We start from the raw sequence: 17,620 nt of genomic DNA on the forward strand, positions 1-17,620 counted from the left end.
CATTTGGACGAGTGCAAGTGGAGGTTCTTTCCCAGAATGCTTAATCAGACCTTGTGACTTCTGTCATATGACCGTTTTCGTGCATGTAAAGCTCACCTCTGCACCATAAAACTCATCGCTGACACACATACAGAGCTGCATCATTCAGATTTGCCAAGAAATAAGTTTAGACAGCATTAATTGAAACAAGATTTATTTATTTTTTACTTTTAGTGTGGACATGTGATCTCTCCAAGAGCTGCTGGAGCTCCTCTTTAGAGCCAGTCTGCTCTCTTGGTGTTAACAGAACACTTATAATGATCTTTGTGTGTGATAAAGTGCTAAATTAATTCTTTTACTTTGAAAAATAAGAGTTACAATAAGTCAAGCAAGTAGAAAATCAAGACATTTGCTTAATTTAGCAATTAATCTGTAAAAATATTAACTAATACCTTCACAGAAATGCTAATTGGCTGAAATCTGACCTGATTATCTCTCAAATGTGTCTGAAGTGCTGAATCCAAAAACCTGTAAATGCTTTCTGCTTCACAGTTTGAAACATTGTGCTCCTTCCAAATGTCCTAAATTTAGACAATACAGACAAATAATTTGCAGTGGGCTCATCTGAAACAGAAAATCATTCTCAAATGTGTGCAAGCTTGGGGATATTTGCGTTTATATGCGTGTCAGACCTTTTATTTTGAAATTCAACCTACTATGTGGAGCATTTACTTAACCAGGCTCAGTGTGACAAGAGCCTTTGTCCACTTTGAGTCAAATCAAGGACACATACCAGAGAAATTGTGTTTGTGGGTCTGTCTCAGGTGGTTAGACTTAGTCCACCATCCGAGTATTAGTGTCGCATGTGCGTTACTGCGTTAGATTAAAGGCTTAAAAGTATGATAGCATTAGTGTCGCCTACCAGAGCCAGAATCTTTGCGTTTCTCTGCGAGTGAACGTGAATCCAGAACGTCATGACACAAGCCTGGTATCACTTTAATTCGCCGATAAGTTCAAACATCAAAATTCACCAAAGTCGTAAATGAGGCACAGATTCTACAGTGAAGAATATGTACAATAGAAAAGATGAGAGAAACAGAAGATGCCATAAAAACTGCAAATCTAGGAAACATGCACTTCAAAAAACACCAACATTTTCATGAACACAAACTCGGCTTTCTTCAAGATAAGGGTCGTGATATACAGCAGCTCGAGCAGAAGTTTCCTCCTCGGGGAAACAAATACACGAATTGTGCGAGTGGCCTATTTAGTCAAGCGTCACATTAAAAGAAAACGTTTCAACGATAAGAGTACATCAAGGAAACAACAAAACATTTAAAGTTTAAATTCAATATACTGTCCCTCCTGACAGAATTGTACTTACACTCTGATTACATGGTGCCGTCATGTACAAAAACTCTATAATAATTTAATACTGAACAGAGAGATGGATGTACAAGCGAAAGAAACCCACCGATTTGAAAATACTGACCAGAAACGAGGGCTTTTTCTTACAAATACACAACTAACAGCTGCTTTTTGGTGAAGATTTTCTAGCCTGTATACAAAAATTTAGATCGGATGTTGGAGAAAATTTCAGAAAAAAATGGAAAAAGCATCCAGAAGCCCACACACACACACACACACACACACACACACACACACACAAGGCAACAATAAAAGGTAATATTGAGCAAACAATCATATATTTAACAAAGAACGCCACTGAGGCAGAGCAGCACTGAATGGTCTGGGTGTCACTGTGCAAGTTTATCACTGCTTTTCTTTTTTAAATGTTTGTCAGGAAGCTGGAATTTTTCTGCTCTTAGCTCAGAGGAAACTTTGTCTGCAAGTATTCCAAACATTTAAACCACTGAGCGGATGCATAGAGGAGCGTTTTGTCATGGAATTTACAAGGGGATGCATATATTTTCATCTGCAAAACACCACACACACACACACATACACACACAGCAGCTATGCATATTTCCTCATTTGCAGAAACAGTCTGTGGAGCTGCAGCACCTCTGTATTTTACTTTAAACAAACCTGCAAGAAGCACAAGTCAACTGACTGCTGAGGAATGTTTGCAGAGGGAATTCCTGCTCTGTCCAATTCAATGTTCCAGTCACAAGACTCTTATTACAGAGTGTCAGCGTGCGTGTCGGTTTAAGCATGTATGTTACGTGTCTTCCTCCGCACACCGTGTCATGAGGATTTATTTTCTTCTATGTGAATGAGGTGGATTGTAGGAGTGAGCCTCGTAGCAGTTCTCACAGTTGATGAATGCTTTGATAAATTTTCTTTCTTTTTTTTAAAAGTAAATCGCATGCATTTGTGCATTTTTGTGAAACGGTTCAGGAATCAGCCGACCGGACAGCCGGGCAGCCTGAACGCATCCGGCAGAGGACTGTCAAGTTTACAGATGATTTTATAGATTCCTTTCTTCCAGCAGGGGTCGCTGTCCCTCCCGGTCCAAATGGCAGAATAAAATTCTCTCAGAGCCACTTCGGACACCTCGATGAACCTCTCAGGAACCTGCAGGCGGAGACGGAAATGTCAAAAAATGACACACCGGAAAGGATGCCCCTCTCAAAACAACAACAAAAAAATATATTTCAAACAACTTTTAGCCTGAAATAAGTGGAAAAAAATCTGCCAATAGAACAAGTGAAAAATGGCTCGGTAAGATTTCCTGAAATATGATATTTAGAATATTGAGATGTTAAAACGAGCTGGGAAAACTTATTTTAGGCTATATTTTACCAGGATTGTCAACATTAGGTGTCCTAAAATAAGCCAGACATGCTAAAAAATAATAGTTTTCCACTCAAATAGATTTTCACTTGCACATAACCTCCTAATTTGTGATGTATGAACCATCCTGCTGTCCTCATTTATGGGCACCAAAAATGATTGTTTCCTTGCCTGATTAAAATCCAAAAATTCAGCAAAAAAAATTCACAAATTTCTGAAAATTTGCAACTTTAGGAAGAAAATTCCAATCATTCTTCCAAAATTTCCCTTAAAAGCTTTATTTTTTAAAAAATCCCCCCATTTTGTCAAGAAAATTCTTGTAAATATTTTCAAAAAATGAGTGAAAATCTTCCAAAAAAATCAGAAAATGATCTAAAGTGATTACATATATATCAGTAACACTCTGTGTTCTTTACGAGCATTCACAAAAAATTGCATTCTATGTTTTTGAACTGTTTTTCCACCCAAAATTTCAAAGATTTTCTAAAAATGCTGAAAATGTAGACATAAGAAGTTTCACTGTGAAAATATTTTTTTCCCCACATTTTCAAACTTTAAAACGTGTTAATTTGACCTGCAGGACGACATGAGGGTTAAACTTATTTTGAGTTTTCTTGTAAAATTCAACTCAAAACAAGATAATTTCAAGATTGTTTTACTCAGCAAGATATTTAAGGTGCATTGTCTTCAAACAAGTCCCTCCATCTTGCTGAAATTGTCACTTGTTGAGTGAATTTATCTTAAATCAAGTGGGATGAGACATCTTGACTCAAAATAAGACAAACAGACTTGGTAAGACTTTGGGTTTTTGCAGTGCATACAGCAGAAGCTCAGTGTTGTGCCTGTTAACGGAGCAAGTTTAGATTCACTCATATCCAACCACCAGCTCAAATCAGAACCGCGATTTAATTATACCTTGTAAAATTATCTTTTCACTGCAGTATTGGAGCGTTTCATCCGGTGTGCTGCTATTGTGAGGAAGAACATTTAGTCAAAGCCAGGAGGACACAGCTTTCATCGGCGTGTTTAGTTCTGCTTCAGTTTTGATTATTTCTATAAAATCTTTTAATAAGAATTTCAGAGCAGTGAATAGTTCTGCAGCCTTCACACGAGCCACATTACAATACATGTCATAATTACCATTCAGTGCACCCACACAGGTGTTTTCATTTGTTTGTTCGATGGGAATATTCAGGCTGTGTGTCCCTAATTCTGTTAGTTGTGTTGCAGAGTTTGGCCGTTTCACTGAAGTTTTATCGAACTGAAAATGGCAAATCTGTCACAAAGGAAGCATTATTATTATTTTCAAGATTTATTTTGGGGATTTTTGGACATGCAGGAGAGCGAGCAGGGAAATTAAAAAGAGGTCCTCTGCTGCTCATGGCTTCTGCACTCGTGTGACACTTGAGTTAAAAACATCTATTCACAGCTCTGACTTGATCTGAGGCTCATTCAGCTAATAAACTCACCACATATGCAGGTGAACGCGGCTTCTGAAACTCACAAAGCAGCAGTGAGACTTTGCTCTCGACACCACAGAGATGATTTAGTATTTCAGCGTCGCCTTGACTTTTTGTGAGAGGCTTTGTTTGGCAGCTGCAGTGTTTTTTTTAGCGTTTTCAATGTCGCGTTAAAGCTAAAAGAATAACCACCTGCTGAAGTTAACACTGAACAGATCCAACAACTCTCAGAAATTGATGATTGTTTCCACACAGCTCTCGGTGGCCTCTTCAGCAGGTCAATGATATACAACACTACTTCAGGTTTCTTTCTTTTGCAGAACCGCACGCATATACAAAGTTATTATACGCGCACTAACGGCAGCAGCATATTACATCGAATAAAAGCAAAGTCACAGCACATTTCATTCCGAGCAGGTGAAAATAACCCCATCTGCTCTTATAAATGGGTCATTTTCACTTGTACAGCATAGACGATATCCTCTTTGTTATGCTTTAACTTTTAATTTTCCTTTTCATTACCATATTAAGGTTTATTTATAGTGACTTAATGCAATGAGAAGCTGAGCGAGAAACTCTGTACTTATCTCAACAACAGCTACCTGCAGAGAGAACAACACTCAAAAAACCTTTGAATTTATACACAAACATTAGCAACAAGCACATGCAAAAGCAACTCTGCTTTCATATATGCATGTACACCGATTGACAAGATCTTTTTTGTTTGTTTGTTTGTTTTACAGTAGTTGAATGACTAATCAAGCAGAGTTTGGCTCTTCGGTGGTGACCTCGGGAAGATTAAGTAAACAGACGTTTTTTGTTTCCATTTAATGAAAAGAACATAAATTGAGAAAAATGTTTGCCACGTGTGTTCTTATACTACTGAAAAAATGTAACAATACCAGAGGCAGCTACTCATTCAAGAGTTTTTACTTAGATTTTTCTACTTGCAAAAGAAAAATGATTATTTCAAAGCTCTGAAATTACACATCTGGACTTCAATAGTAAATAAAAAAATACTGTTGTATCCACTGTTTGGTCTTATAACAGCATTACATGTAAATGGTAACATGCTGCTAATAGAGAAGGGGATGCATTAGAAGTTGTGGTTATTTCTAAGTTATTATGCTCTGATTTTACTGGTCCACTTGAGATCAAATTGGGCTGAATGTGGCCCCTGAACTAAAATGAGCCTGACACCCCTGCAGACCAATCAGACTCAAGGTCCTCATCCCATAAAAAATAATTGCATCATACTTTCAGTGCACTGTACGGCATCAAAACACTCGCCCAAGGACTGCATACAGTTGCAGAATTAGCAGGATGAGAGCTGTAGCGCAAAACAGACATGGTGCCTCACACTCTCCTCACCTGGTAGATGTTGCTCTTATTGTAGTGCATGTTCAGTATGCGGTAGAGCTCCGTGTCACGGCCGACTCGCAGCTGACTCTCCCGGCCCAGACGAGGTGCGCCGTCCCTGGGTCACAGAGATACACAAAGAGACTCATTTAAATGCAACCGTTGTAAAATCCAGAATGTATTTTTAAGAATCCACCACCTACATTCACATGCAATAAATGAATGTCAAAGTTAATTTACAATGTCTTTGTCTTACCTCCAAAGTGTAAAGCAACAGGGAAAATTTTAAATATTGTGCATAATGTGTATATTTTTGATGGGTCATTCTGCCTGAATTCACCAAATGCCCCACGCCTGACTATCTACTGATTTTTTAAAGTGGTGAATATTGATTGAGTTGACCATGTGTGAAATCTGAGGCTCAAAGGTAACATTAGTTTTCGAGTTAAAATTTTTGAAAGAGGGGAGGGACCATGTTGATTTTGCCGTATTTTTTTCATTCCAATCTCAATGTCTAAAGTGCAAGAATTTGAGAAATTAAGTAGCTCAAGTCCTGAAATTTTGCAATCTCATTGGTGCACATTTGGTCTTTTATGGTACAACCCTGCTTTAATCCAACAATACAAACCTGTGATACGATGGTGCAAATTTGGTCAAAAAATGTCCATATTTTGTTCCACCAACCTTTATTTTTCACCCTAAAACAGGCTAATTTTTTCCTGTGATTGGCACCAGTAGGAGCTTAAAAATGCAGAGCCAGTCAGAGGCATATTTTATGAGAGGAAAGTATTAAAATAAAATTTTCTTTGCATTTATGGCCAATATTTGGACAATCACTGAGCAGCTATGATAGGAGAAACCATTCCAATAGCGTTCCAAATGGAGGAGTTATGTAATATTGTTACTGAGCTAAAATAAAATGGTGGCGGTAAGAAAATCTCAAGTCAAACATAAGATTTTCAGGCTTGAACATTTCTTTAAATCAGAACCGAGGTGGAATGACCCTGATAGTGAAACTGGATGACTGGCAGGAAACCACGAGACTTCACGCCGTGCATAAAACAGGAAACCCTGAAGCATGACTCAACAAAGTTTTGTCATTCTGCAAATTGCAATCCTTCTGTCTACAAATGACCAAACACACGAGGCAATGTGCACAGCAGCTGAATGTTAACTAAAGTTTAAAAAAAGAGTCTATGCCAGCTCCTATAAAACCCAGCCACACGATGGAAGTCTTGCCACCACAATGAGCACAACATGCCAAGCCAAACTCACCGGGTGAGGGCCTCTCGGACAGCCTGGCGAGCAAATCGCTCCATCTGGATGTAGAAGAACTCTCTGAAGTTACTGAACCATTTAATCATCTGGGAGGTCACGCAGCGGTTAAACTGCACAATGGACAGCAGGAGGGGAAGTGAGCAGGTGAAGAGAGAATCGCTTGTTAGATGGTTTTCATTCAGCATTTACACCGACATGCTCATTTAACTAAAGAGCATATATATAATATGCCATCACCAATTGTAGATTCAGAAAAATAATGGCGTCCAAGTGTAAAATTTCCTCCTTTACCTGTATATTCCAGCAGTATGCTTGTCAGTCATTGCATTTTATTAGATGTAGTAACTGGAATACTGCATCCACTTTTAGTTTATTGTGTCACTGAGAATAACTTAATGCTTACAGTGGGACTAATATTGAACACTGTCACTATTTCTGATGCACAAGCCATTTTATTAGAACCAGAGTAAGGCCGGTTAGCTCAGTTGGTTAGAGCGTGGTGCTAATAACGCCAAGGTCGCGGGTTCGATCCCCGTACGGGCCATTGATGTTTTGACTTCTCATACAAACATTTGCAGTAGTTGCCTTGCCTGATGACTACAAAAGTACTGCAAGTACAAGAACGTAATACACTTGTAACAGCAGATTCATAACTTATCAGTTAACTTCATCCATTTATCAGGACAAATGTTCGATTTCCAGTGCATCTTCTTCCTGTTTGTTTGTAGAGCTGCAAGCAAAATTATGCAAAAAATACCTCGCATAACATCATGAAACCTGGTGTAAAGGAGCAATAAGCCCATAAAAATGAGTTCATTACAGCTTTCATCTAACTACATACAGAGCACAACAGGTTTATTGAAGTTCACCACATCAATCATGGCCGGTTAGCTCAGTTGGTTAGAGCGTGGTGCTAATAACGCCAAGGTCGCGGGTTCGATCCCCGTACGGGCCAGTAACTTTTGAATAAGCACGAAATCCTCAAGAACACTTACAATGTCTGAAACTTATTAAGAGTATCTCATGCAAATAAAAATTGAAATACGTATTTACTACAACTTTAGGTATATTTTGTTTGTGTGGGATCTCCACTTTTACTGCTGTATATGCTCTCAATACCTCCCACACATATTATTACGGTATGTTAATATCCAGAATACACGAATCCTCTGAGTCCCCCTATTATATTGCTGGTTATAAAGGTCATTTCCCGTCAAAAGTAATGATAGATTGTCATTTGTCTGTACTTAGTTCTGCTGTTCTTGTCAAAATATGAATTACTACAGTATCTGATTTGCTATTTCATAGCTATTCTTAACGCCTTCAGTATTGCTCTACAAGAAGTGTGGTCCAAAGTTGTGACTGGTACTGCATATATCATGTTCTTCGTACTTTATACTTATTGTTTATTTGTCAAGCCCATGCAAAAAAACATTGTAACTGCTGGTAAATTGAGATGCAGATTTAGCTATTAGCTCATTTCCATCTGCAGTCCCTGGCAGCATAGGCAAAATAGTAAATGTACATAATATAATCATCAGTTTGAATGATTATTTCCATAAAAGAGATGAACTTTAAATTCAATATTTTTAGTAGTGAACATGGGCTGCTGTCAAGAAGCATCCCTACATTCTGATGCTGCCACCACCATCTTTCTTGGTGGACAAGGCGTGGCTGTGGTTGTTTGCAGTGTTTGGTTGTAATATCATTAACAGCCTTTCATTACTGTCAAAAATTGGTCTTATCAGTCATGCCCTATTCATTAATTAATAGCCATAGATTTAACCCTTGCATAGAGGAAGAAGAAGAAGTCCTGGATATGGATGGCTAGCCTTCTATAACTGTTTTGAATGTAGTGTTGTACAATGGCTGATAAAATCTTGTTGCAGCACTGTGATGGGGTACACACACCTTGACATCAGGGAAGTACGTCTTCAGGGTGTTGGAGCTGGGATACCGAGTGTAGAAGAACATGAGCTTGGCTTTCTTCAGATGGCAGGGAGACAAGCCCTCTTGGGTGTACTCATGAGGCCAGTTAAAGAGATACACATCATTTTAAAGACACACATACAGTGCTTATGAAAAGTTTGCACACCCCGTGGAAGTTTGCCCATTTTACTGCTTTTCAGCACTGAGTTATGATGAGTTTAATATGACTGTTTTGGAAAGTGGAAAGTGTCTCAGTGACGGCAGTATAAAGACACCTGTATCACAAAGGTAGCCTAGCCGCGCTAGACAACCCACGGCAACGAATTTAATTCTCTGCCAGGGTGGGTCTAGTTACCCTCCATAAGGCTCGAGGCTGGATTCTCCTAAAACTGGCCGGACCAATCACCATGAAGTGTAAAGTCAGAAGGCAGGCGTAACGAAGTGACGACAGAGGCGCGACGATTCTGACAGAAACAACCGGCGTACAATAAACAGTTATCTTTTGACTCGGCTTTGGCCACAGCCCTTAAAGATTTTAAGCTAAAATTCAACTTGAAAGATAAACAAAGGACGGCACTGAAGTGTTTCATTGAGAAGAAAGACGTATTTGGACTTATGCCGACGGGATATGGCAAATCCTTAATATACCAGTTGGCTCCGCTGGTTGGGAAGCTAATGGGACTTAGCCACAATCCGCTGGTGCTCTAGGAACTCCGTCAGCCTATTCGTTGCGCTGATTGGTTGTATACCTACCCAATTGCTGCAGAGTGATTTGAAAGACGACCTTTTAGCCCGCCTCCCTCCCTGTCGAGCGGCCCTAGACCCTTGTGCCTTCAGAAACATGGGTCTAGCGCGGCTAGGCTATCACAAAGGCCCAATGACTGATGAATCAGTATTGCAGGCTATATCTAAGCCATTAAGACCAAATAACACTCCAAACACCTCTGTGAAACGGTTACTGAAAAGCATAAGTCAAGAACATTTCCAAGTCACTGAATATTCACTGGTATACAATTAAATCCATCATTAAGATGGATTTAAGGTGGATGGATAAATCTACCTACATTTGCTTCTTAACTGCACAGAGAAGTTCTCATCTTCACTCATTCTGTTCACAAGATCATTTATTGCTTTTTGTTCCGTATGCTCGTACTGAACTGGATAAAAAGGCTTTTGTTTACCCTGCGCCTTTTGCATGGAATATGTTGCAGAAAGACTGGAAATTAACCGAGTTAATCTCATTGAGTGTTTTTAAATCTAAACTGCGAGTTCTTGCTGCTGCCTATCTTGGCCCTTGATCTCAACCGGATTTCTCCTGGTTAAATAAAGGTTAAATAAATAAAACATAAATGGAAGGAATATGGCACGTGTGAATCTGTCTAGAACAGGTCAACCTCGAAAACTGAGTGACCCTGCAAGATGGAGACCAGCGAGGGAGGCCATCAAGGCACCTATAATTCCTCTGAGGGAGTTACTTCTCCAGTCAAAACTGTACAACTGAGGACAAAGGAAAGACCCTGTTAACAAAATGTATTTTAAATCTCAAGTAGAGTTAAGTCGACTGCAAGAAGGTTCTTTGGTCTGATGAGACCCAAATTGAGATTTTTGGCCATCAGACTAGATGGTATGTTTAGGAGACACAACACTGTACTTCATTATAAACACACTGTCCCCTCTGTGAAGCACGGTGGTGGCAGCAACATGATGTGGGGATGTGTTTCGACAGCAGGTCCTGAAAGGCTTGTACAGGTAGAGAGCAAAATGAATGCTGCAAAGTAACTCTGGAGGACAATGTGAAGAATCCTGATGCAGTTTGCAGGAGAACCGTGACTTGGTAGAAGACTAGAAGACAATGGCCTGAAGCATGAAGCCAAAGCTACACAGAAACGATTTAAAAACAACAAGGTGAATGTTCTGGAGTGACCGAGTCAGAACCCAGACCTCAATCCAACTGAGAATTTGTGGCTGGTCTTTAAAAGGGCTGCATGATCGCTGTGTAACTTGACAGAGCATAGAACAATGAGGCAAATTTGCAATATCTAGATGACTGATTGAGGCCTACCAACACAGGCTCAATGGACAAAAGTGGATCTACTAAATACCGACTTAAAGGGAGGTGAATACTTGTGCCATCACTTATTCGACATTCTATATTTGCATTAAAGGCATAACTTTGTAGAAATCTGTTTTCACTTTAACAAGAAAGGGTCTTTTTGTTGGTTAATTCTCATCAAACGAGCTGGATTAAATCGCCATTATTCAATGCCGAACAGCAATAAAAGGGGAAAACTTCCAAGGGGGTGAGTACTTTTTATAGGCACTGTAAACAGACACCGCTCTCCCCCATTCCTCCCAACATGCTGACAAAAGGATATCCCCCCAGCTGTCAGGTAGAGCTCTCCCCCGTCCATCCCCCCGCCTCCTCTCATGCCCCCGTCTCCCCTCATCCCTCTCTCCCTCTCTCGGCCTCCGTGGCGAACAAGTGACGGGTCCAGGTGACCCAGCAAAGGGAGAGGGGGGAAGGACGGGTGAGACGACGGGTGAGACGAAAACTCAAGGAAAGGGTCGGAGTTCAAATAGTCCTTGCGGGACGGCGGGAGGTGGGGGAGTTGATGGTGGTGGAGCGAGCGCGAGAAGAGCTGCTGCATTGAATAGTGCAGCAACGGGAGAGGGAGAGGCGGGGGCGGGGGAGGAGGTGGGGGAGGCGCGGGAAAGGAAGATGAGGACGATGAGGAAGAGGATGAAGATGGGTGGAAGGAGGAGGAAGGGTCCTTGGGTTGTGAAGCTGGAGGCAAGAGGGGAGGGTGGGAAAGAGGAGGAGGACGAGGTAAAGAGGGGTGATGCAGGGTGAGGTTTGGGTGAGAGGGGTTGAGGTGAGTCGAGAGAGGGGGGCCGAGGAGGGGGTAGGCCTTTCGTGTGTCAGATGACCTCTGAACAGCCAATGGCATCCCCAGATCTGGCGGTTCGGTGCGATGAGGCGGTCCAGGAGGCATCGAGCTCCCGTTGCTCATCTTCTGGAGCTGCTTCTCTCGTTCTCCGTCCTGCCCTCCTGTTTTCTCCTCCTTCCCTCTCGCCGTTTCCTCCCGTCTTCCTCTCGTTAACAGCCCCATCCACATTCCCCTCTCCTTGCCTCCCTCGTTCCCCGGATCTGACGGGAGGAAAGAGATGGCGGCCGGAGGGGAGGAAGGAGTGAAGTCTGTCATCTCGGTGTAAAGGCGGAGGACTCGGTCGATGACTCGGGCCACGGCGCTGCCCAGCTCAAGCTTCAGAGCCTGAGCAAACTTCTGCCCTCCTTCCTCACCCTCGTCTTCCATCCCTCCCTCCCAGTCTCCCCTCACCAGCCCTCCACAGTCTAACCACAACCCTGATCCCTCCATCAAACCCTCAAAGTGCAGCCCTCCTCCTCCTCCTCCTCTTCGTCCTCTCTCCATTTTCCCCTCTCTGTCTTTATCATCTTTGCGTTTGTGGAAGTTGTCAAACGGGGAAGCAGAGAGAAGAGAGAAAGACTCCTTTTCCATCTCTCCACCATCGATGTCCTCTTCATCATACATCCCCTCTGTGATATCCTCCTCCTCCAGCATCCCCACATCTCCATCGCCTCCACCGCTGTTTCTGTTGCTGTGCTTCCTTTTCTTCTCCTCCTCCGCCATGTGCTTTTCCCCGAAAGCCCTCCACACTTTCTCCTGCAGCGCCTGCAGTCTTTCTCTCGCCTCCTCCAGCTGTTCCTTCAGCTCTTCCCTCTCTCTTCTCCTCCCTGCCCTCCCTCCCTCACGCCTCTTGGCTCCCTCCTCTGCCTCTCCGTCCCTCTGTCGGCCTTCCAGCTTCATCCTCTTCACTTTCAGGACGTCTTGACTCCACTCGGCCGTCAGGGCAGCATCACTGTGCCTCTTCTTCACCCCTAACAAGTTGTCCTCTCCCTCCATCACTCCCTCCTCTCCTCCTTCCAACCCTTGCTCCACCTGTCCATCCTGTACTCCTTCCTCTTCCTCCACATTTCTATCTTCCAGGTGTCTATGTGAGCTTAGGTTTGGGTTGAGTAGTCCTCCGATCCTCCTGTGGCCTCCGCCTGGCTGGAGGAGGTGGTGGATGAGGGGGAAGCCAGGGGGTCTGAAGGCCGGAGGAGGGCGACCGGCCTGAGGGTGAACCCCGGGGAGATCTGATGAGTTGAGAGCAGGAGCGAAAGAATGTATGTGAGGAGCAGAATCGTCAAATAGATCTGTGGGGGAATCCATCGCTGTGGAGAGACAGAAACGGAGAGTAAGAACAGCGATTGTTGTTGGTGACAGTTTATCGCTTAGCGTCCTACACTTCAGGTTAAGTTCATCCATTATACAAAGAAAAGCAATATAATGTAAATGGATGAAGGTATGTTTGTTAAAAGTTACATTAAAATCGGTGTTAACATTACTGAGATGTTCACTAGAGCCACCCCACGCAAAAGAAGCAGGCCTTATTAAAATAGCTGGTCGTTTGTGTGAATTGTCGAGTAAAACAAGAATCTGAGAGAGGATGTTTTTAATTTTTTCAATGCCACTTTCAATGAAATTCCATCCGCCTCAATCCCATCAATCCCCAAAGCGAATACCTCAAAATCAGAAATGAAATTAAAACGTGTCTCTTCTGTAATTTGAATGAACTGGCTACTGCAGCTGGTTTTAACTCAAACGTCCGGCTGATTCTTTGGACCACAATACGATATTTACAGATATCTTAAAGTCTGTGATATGATTTTATGTCGGTTCAGAGGGCTGCACTCAAAACAGGACAAAGCCACATGACAATTTAACACACTGTTACACTTACAAAACAGCTACAACAAAAAAAAACAAGACCCAAGTATGAGAAGGCAATATGATTTCCTAACTCTTCCAGTCATCACTTAACATTCGCCATTTCTCACTGACAAAGACTGAAAGTTTAAAAGCATTTTGTTTGTTGGAAGCTTGCCCCTATAAATGGCAGAAGATGCAAGAAACTATAGTTGTATTATGTATGAACTGTTGTTGCTGCTGCTGCCATTATTCCTCTGGTATCCGTACCTTAAAATGGGTTGTATATTTGTGAAGATTTGTGCTTTCAAACCTCCTCAAAATTTACACTTTTTGCCTGCATTTGTTTCAGTTACTAGTAAGTAGTTATGCTTTTCACGGTATATTTCGTCTGTTAACTTTAAGATGATGATAGAAGTCGATGTATTGGATTGGATTGCTGCAGCAAGATAGATCGTTACAACTCTGGTTTTACCACCTAGTATGTGGCCTTCATGACTGCACATGGCCGACACCGAACAGATGCCCGTCGTGATGTGACTAGAGCATGACTTCCGCTTACCTGGACAGCAAAACAGGTCACTGGTCTATCACAGGATGCAGCCACTTCCACTTCGATAGCAACAAGAATGAGCTGCAATGTCCTTGCACAGAGCTGCAAGATATAAGCATTTATATAAGCAGATGGATTCTCAAATGGCTCCCAACGTTTTTTTTTTTCTCGTTCGGGTTGATTTTCTCTTTAACATATCACAGAAGGAAACAGGTCTAGAGGTCAGGCCGTGTGCTGCTGGTGCATTTGGGTTAACATCTGGCTCTTGATCTTTGTCACATATCACCCTGTTCTCTTCACGCTTCCTTTCCTGTTGCTCTCGAATATGTGCTGTCTAAGACGGCACAAACGTCATAAAAATACAGGACAAAATGGAGGATGATAACTGTGCTTGGAAAACAAAAGCGTGGGAGACATTTGCTCGATGTTTTTAGATGGAATTCTTTCTGGAAACTTTGTGTAATCACAAAACTCTCAGTATGCATTCCACATAGCTTTCCTACAATACCTGGAAAAGCTTGTAAAGTGGAGAGCAGGGGATATCAGGCTTATAAATCTCATTATTTGATCAAGATCAAAACCACACATGCCCATTCCTCGTTTATTTTTTGTAACCTCCTCTCCCTCCCGACGCCCCTTTTTCCTTCCTCTCTCATCCTCTCTTCCTCCTCTCTCTCTGTTATCAGTTCAGGCAGCTTGTTAAGCGCTGTTTGATCAGAGTGTTTACCGTCAAACACACACATGCACACACTCACACACACACACACTTGTGCACAAAAGCAAAAGAGGCTTGAGAGAGGGCTAACAATGGTCAATGGTCCTTGTGGAGTGAAATGGAGTGAGAGCAGCATGTATGCATGTGTGTGTGAACAGTAGTCCTACTTAGCTTTGATAACACCACTAATCCACTTCAGATGGATACACTACAGCTCAGTGAACAGAAAGACAGACAGACAATAAATGGACAGATGTAAGGACAGACTGGCAGAGGTACAGCAGGTAGACAAAAATACAGAAAATACAAAAATATGCGCAAAGAATTTTGCATTTTAGATGAATTGAGCCACTCAGTCGTCACTTGAGAACGTTAAAAATGACACATGTATAGATGTATGGATAAATGGATACCACCAAAGTTCCCCTGCTGCAACATGAAGAGAATAATCCTCCTATAAATAGCTAAATATCAATTATTCAAATGCCCTCTCCTCTCTACTATAATACAGCCCAGATGGCAAGCCAACCAATGCGCTTATATCAGGGGCAGATTAGCTTTTCAAAGCCAGTGGAAAAGCTGCACAAAATATGAACACTGAGCAATGAAAACGAAAGCTATTAACCAGTAGATTAGGCTTAAGAATGGTGCACTTGGACTGCTGGAGCTGTCACTGGGAAAACTGACAAGTGGGGAAAAAACGAAATAAAGCACACATTGGTATTAAATAGTGCACGTCAGTGAGTTGTGCTGGGAAATTTGCATGCAAAGATCAATGCATTGGCTGCATTTTTGTTGGAAAAAAAACAGAAAATGATCACATAGGGCTACACCTGTGAGTCTTACACGTTGGGCCTACCTAATTGCACACAGATAGCAGATATATTTCATGAAACTGTTTGTGGGCAAACCGTCGCCTCCTACCTAAGGATAGATAAATATAAACCCTAACTGAAGATTTATAGCTGAAAGTAGGCTGTGTGTGCTTCAAACATATCAAAAATATATTCTAAGGGAACTTTATTTGGGTCAGCTATTTTTGTTTTATTTTGACTGGGCTTGGTGATCAACATGTTTTGATAACATTCTGACAAAGTTCCTCAAAGCTCTACCGATGTATTCAGCAGGAAGTTTTGTTTTATATGGATAGCTAACAATGTTCTAAAAATGTGTGACGATCGCACTGTTAGACTGTTCTGTCCTAATGTGGAGAACTCTTTCTTTTGTTATCATGGAACATTGCGCAACATTTTGGGAACATTTTATAAATTCTTTAATATAATCCCCCAGAACATATTCAGAAAATTGCAGCCAGAATGTTCCACCGTTTTACAGGAACCTCTTATAAAGAACGTTCTGTCATCTGAGGTCTCGATAAAAAGTTTTTTGAAGACAACATCCCTTCTCATCATTGTGGAAACATCGTATAGAAGAACGTTTTATCATCTGTTCCCTCAGCAAAATGGGAAAACGTTCACATTTTGATACATCACATTTTAGGAACATTACAAAACGTTCTGCACCAAAAACAGATCATCTAAGGGCCTCAATAAAATCTGGAAAACACTGGTTGGGTTGATATGTTCTCACTTTGTTATCATGGAACATTGTGACAATGTTTTAAAGAAGAACATTGTTTAATGTGCTCCTCTAATATCATCCTCAAAACGTTGTCAGAACATATCAGTAATAATTTTCCACCTTTATAACATATCATATCACAAGAACATTTTATAGAAATCATCCCAAGCCATGATAACATCTGGAAACATTTTTTGAATATTGGTTAGAGAACGTTCTTCCTTTGTGATCGTGGAACACCATCTTAATGTTGACAATACAACGACATATTTGCTTCACTTGAACATTACTAGAAATAAAAATATATATTTTGAAAACGTTCGTTGAGAATTTGATCAAAACGTTTCCTTTGAAACATTACTAGAACTTGCAGGTAATGTTCTGGGAACGTTTCCGGCCAGCTGGGTTCATCACTGTAACTTTTGTTTTATGTAATTTTCTATGCATCTGCTTTGGAACTTTGAATAATTTATTTTACTGTTTTAAGCTGATGTGTGAAGCCTGCGCGTGGCAAACATCTGTCGGCTCCTGCCACGCGCGAGGAATCCGCTTTTCTGACGCACGAGCTGTCAGTTTCGGTGTGCGTGCGCGCGCGCGTCCGCTGACTAATTGGCAGCGGTGGACTAATGTCGCAGTACGAAAACAAAGATAAACACGCGGAGAGACGGGCTGAGCGGGGCAGAAAATAAAAACGATGTCAAACACCGCGGTGAAGTTTACGTTTAACTCACTCTCAGTCCCGGAGAACAGCTCCAGAGGTTCCCACGAAGCTCAACACTCCAGCCGCCGCTCCAGTGCGCTCCGTCTCGGTCTCAGGCACCGGACGGGCCTCGGACATCGGTGCGGGCAGAACTGAAGCAGCCTCCAGCGGGATGTTTCCTCCTCCTCTCTGCTCTATATTTGTTCTCTCGGTTGTACTCACCGACCGCCTCCTCTTTACTCCAGTTGTGTCACGGCGCCGGTTCTTTCCTCCCTCGCGGATCCATCCATCTGTGGCTGCATCAGCCTCACGCGCTGCTCCCGGTGTGGAGTGGCGCGCGGTGGGCGGGCGGGCGGGCTCGAGAGCTGTCCACTTGACGGTCCGGTCCCTCCCATGTTGGCATGACCCCCAGTGTGAACACACAGGGACACACGGTGACTGATCTGGCTGCAGCGATCACTTTAAATTTGAAATTAACGAGTTTTTCCTGATACTAATGATGGCAACAGTTTATTGCAGATGGATTTAAAGCCACTGTGA

The 17,620-nt window shown here is 42.0% G+C and overlaps 1 protein-coding gene and 2 non-coding genes across 3 annotated transcripts; 2 read left to right on the top strand and 1 right to left on the bottom strand.

Moving 5' to 3' along the window:
• Nucleotides 1–951: 951 nt before the first annotated feature.
• On the bottom strand, nt 952–17,428 carry prox3 (prospero homeobox 3). Its single transcript, XM_051944094.1, has 7 exons — nt 17,112–17,428; nt 14,094–14,186; nt 11,137–12,996; nt 8,745–8,851; nt 6,831–6,943; nt 5,568–5,673; nt 952–2,517 (listed from the first exon to the last, which is right to left on the bottom strand). Exons 3-7 carry the CDS (start codon nt 12,992–12,994, stop codon nt 2,344–2,346), a joined length of 2,358 nt encoding a protein of 785 aa, XP_051800054.1. The 5' UTR covers nt 12,995–12,996; nt 14,094–14,186; nt 17,112–17,428; the 3' UTR covers nt 952–2,343.
• trnai-aau (transfer RNA isoleucine (anticodon AAU)) lies at nt 7,304–7,377 on the top strand. Its single transcript has one exon. It is a non-coding gene; the product is annotated as a tRNA-Ile (tRNA).
• Nucleotides 7,715–7,788, top strand: trnai-aau (transfer RNA isoleucine (anticodon AAU)). Its single transcript has one exon. It is a non-coding gene; the product is annotated as a tRNA-Ile (tRNA).
• Nucleotides 17,429–17,620: the final 192 nt, after the last annotated feature.

Source organism: Acanthochromis polyacanthus, chromosome 23 (genome assembly GCF_021347895.1).
Source record: "Acanthochromis polyacanthus isolate Apoly-LR-REF ecotype Palm Island chromosome 23, KAUST_Apoly_ChrSc, whole genome shotgun sequence".
Taxonomy (NCBI): Eukaryota; Metazoa; Chordata; class Actinopteri; family Pomacentridae; genus Acanthochromis; species Acanthochromis polyacanthus.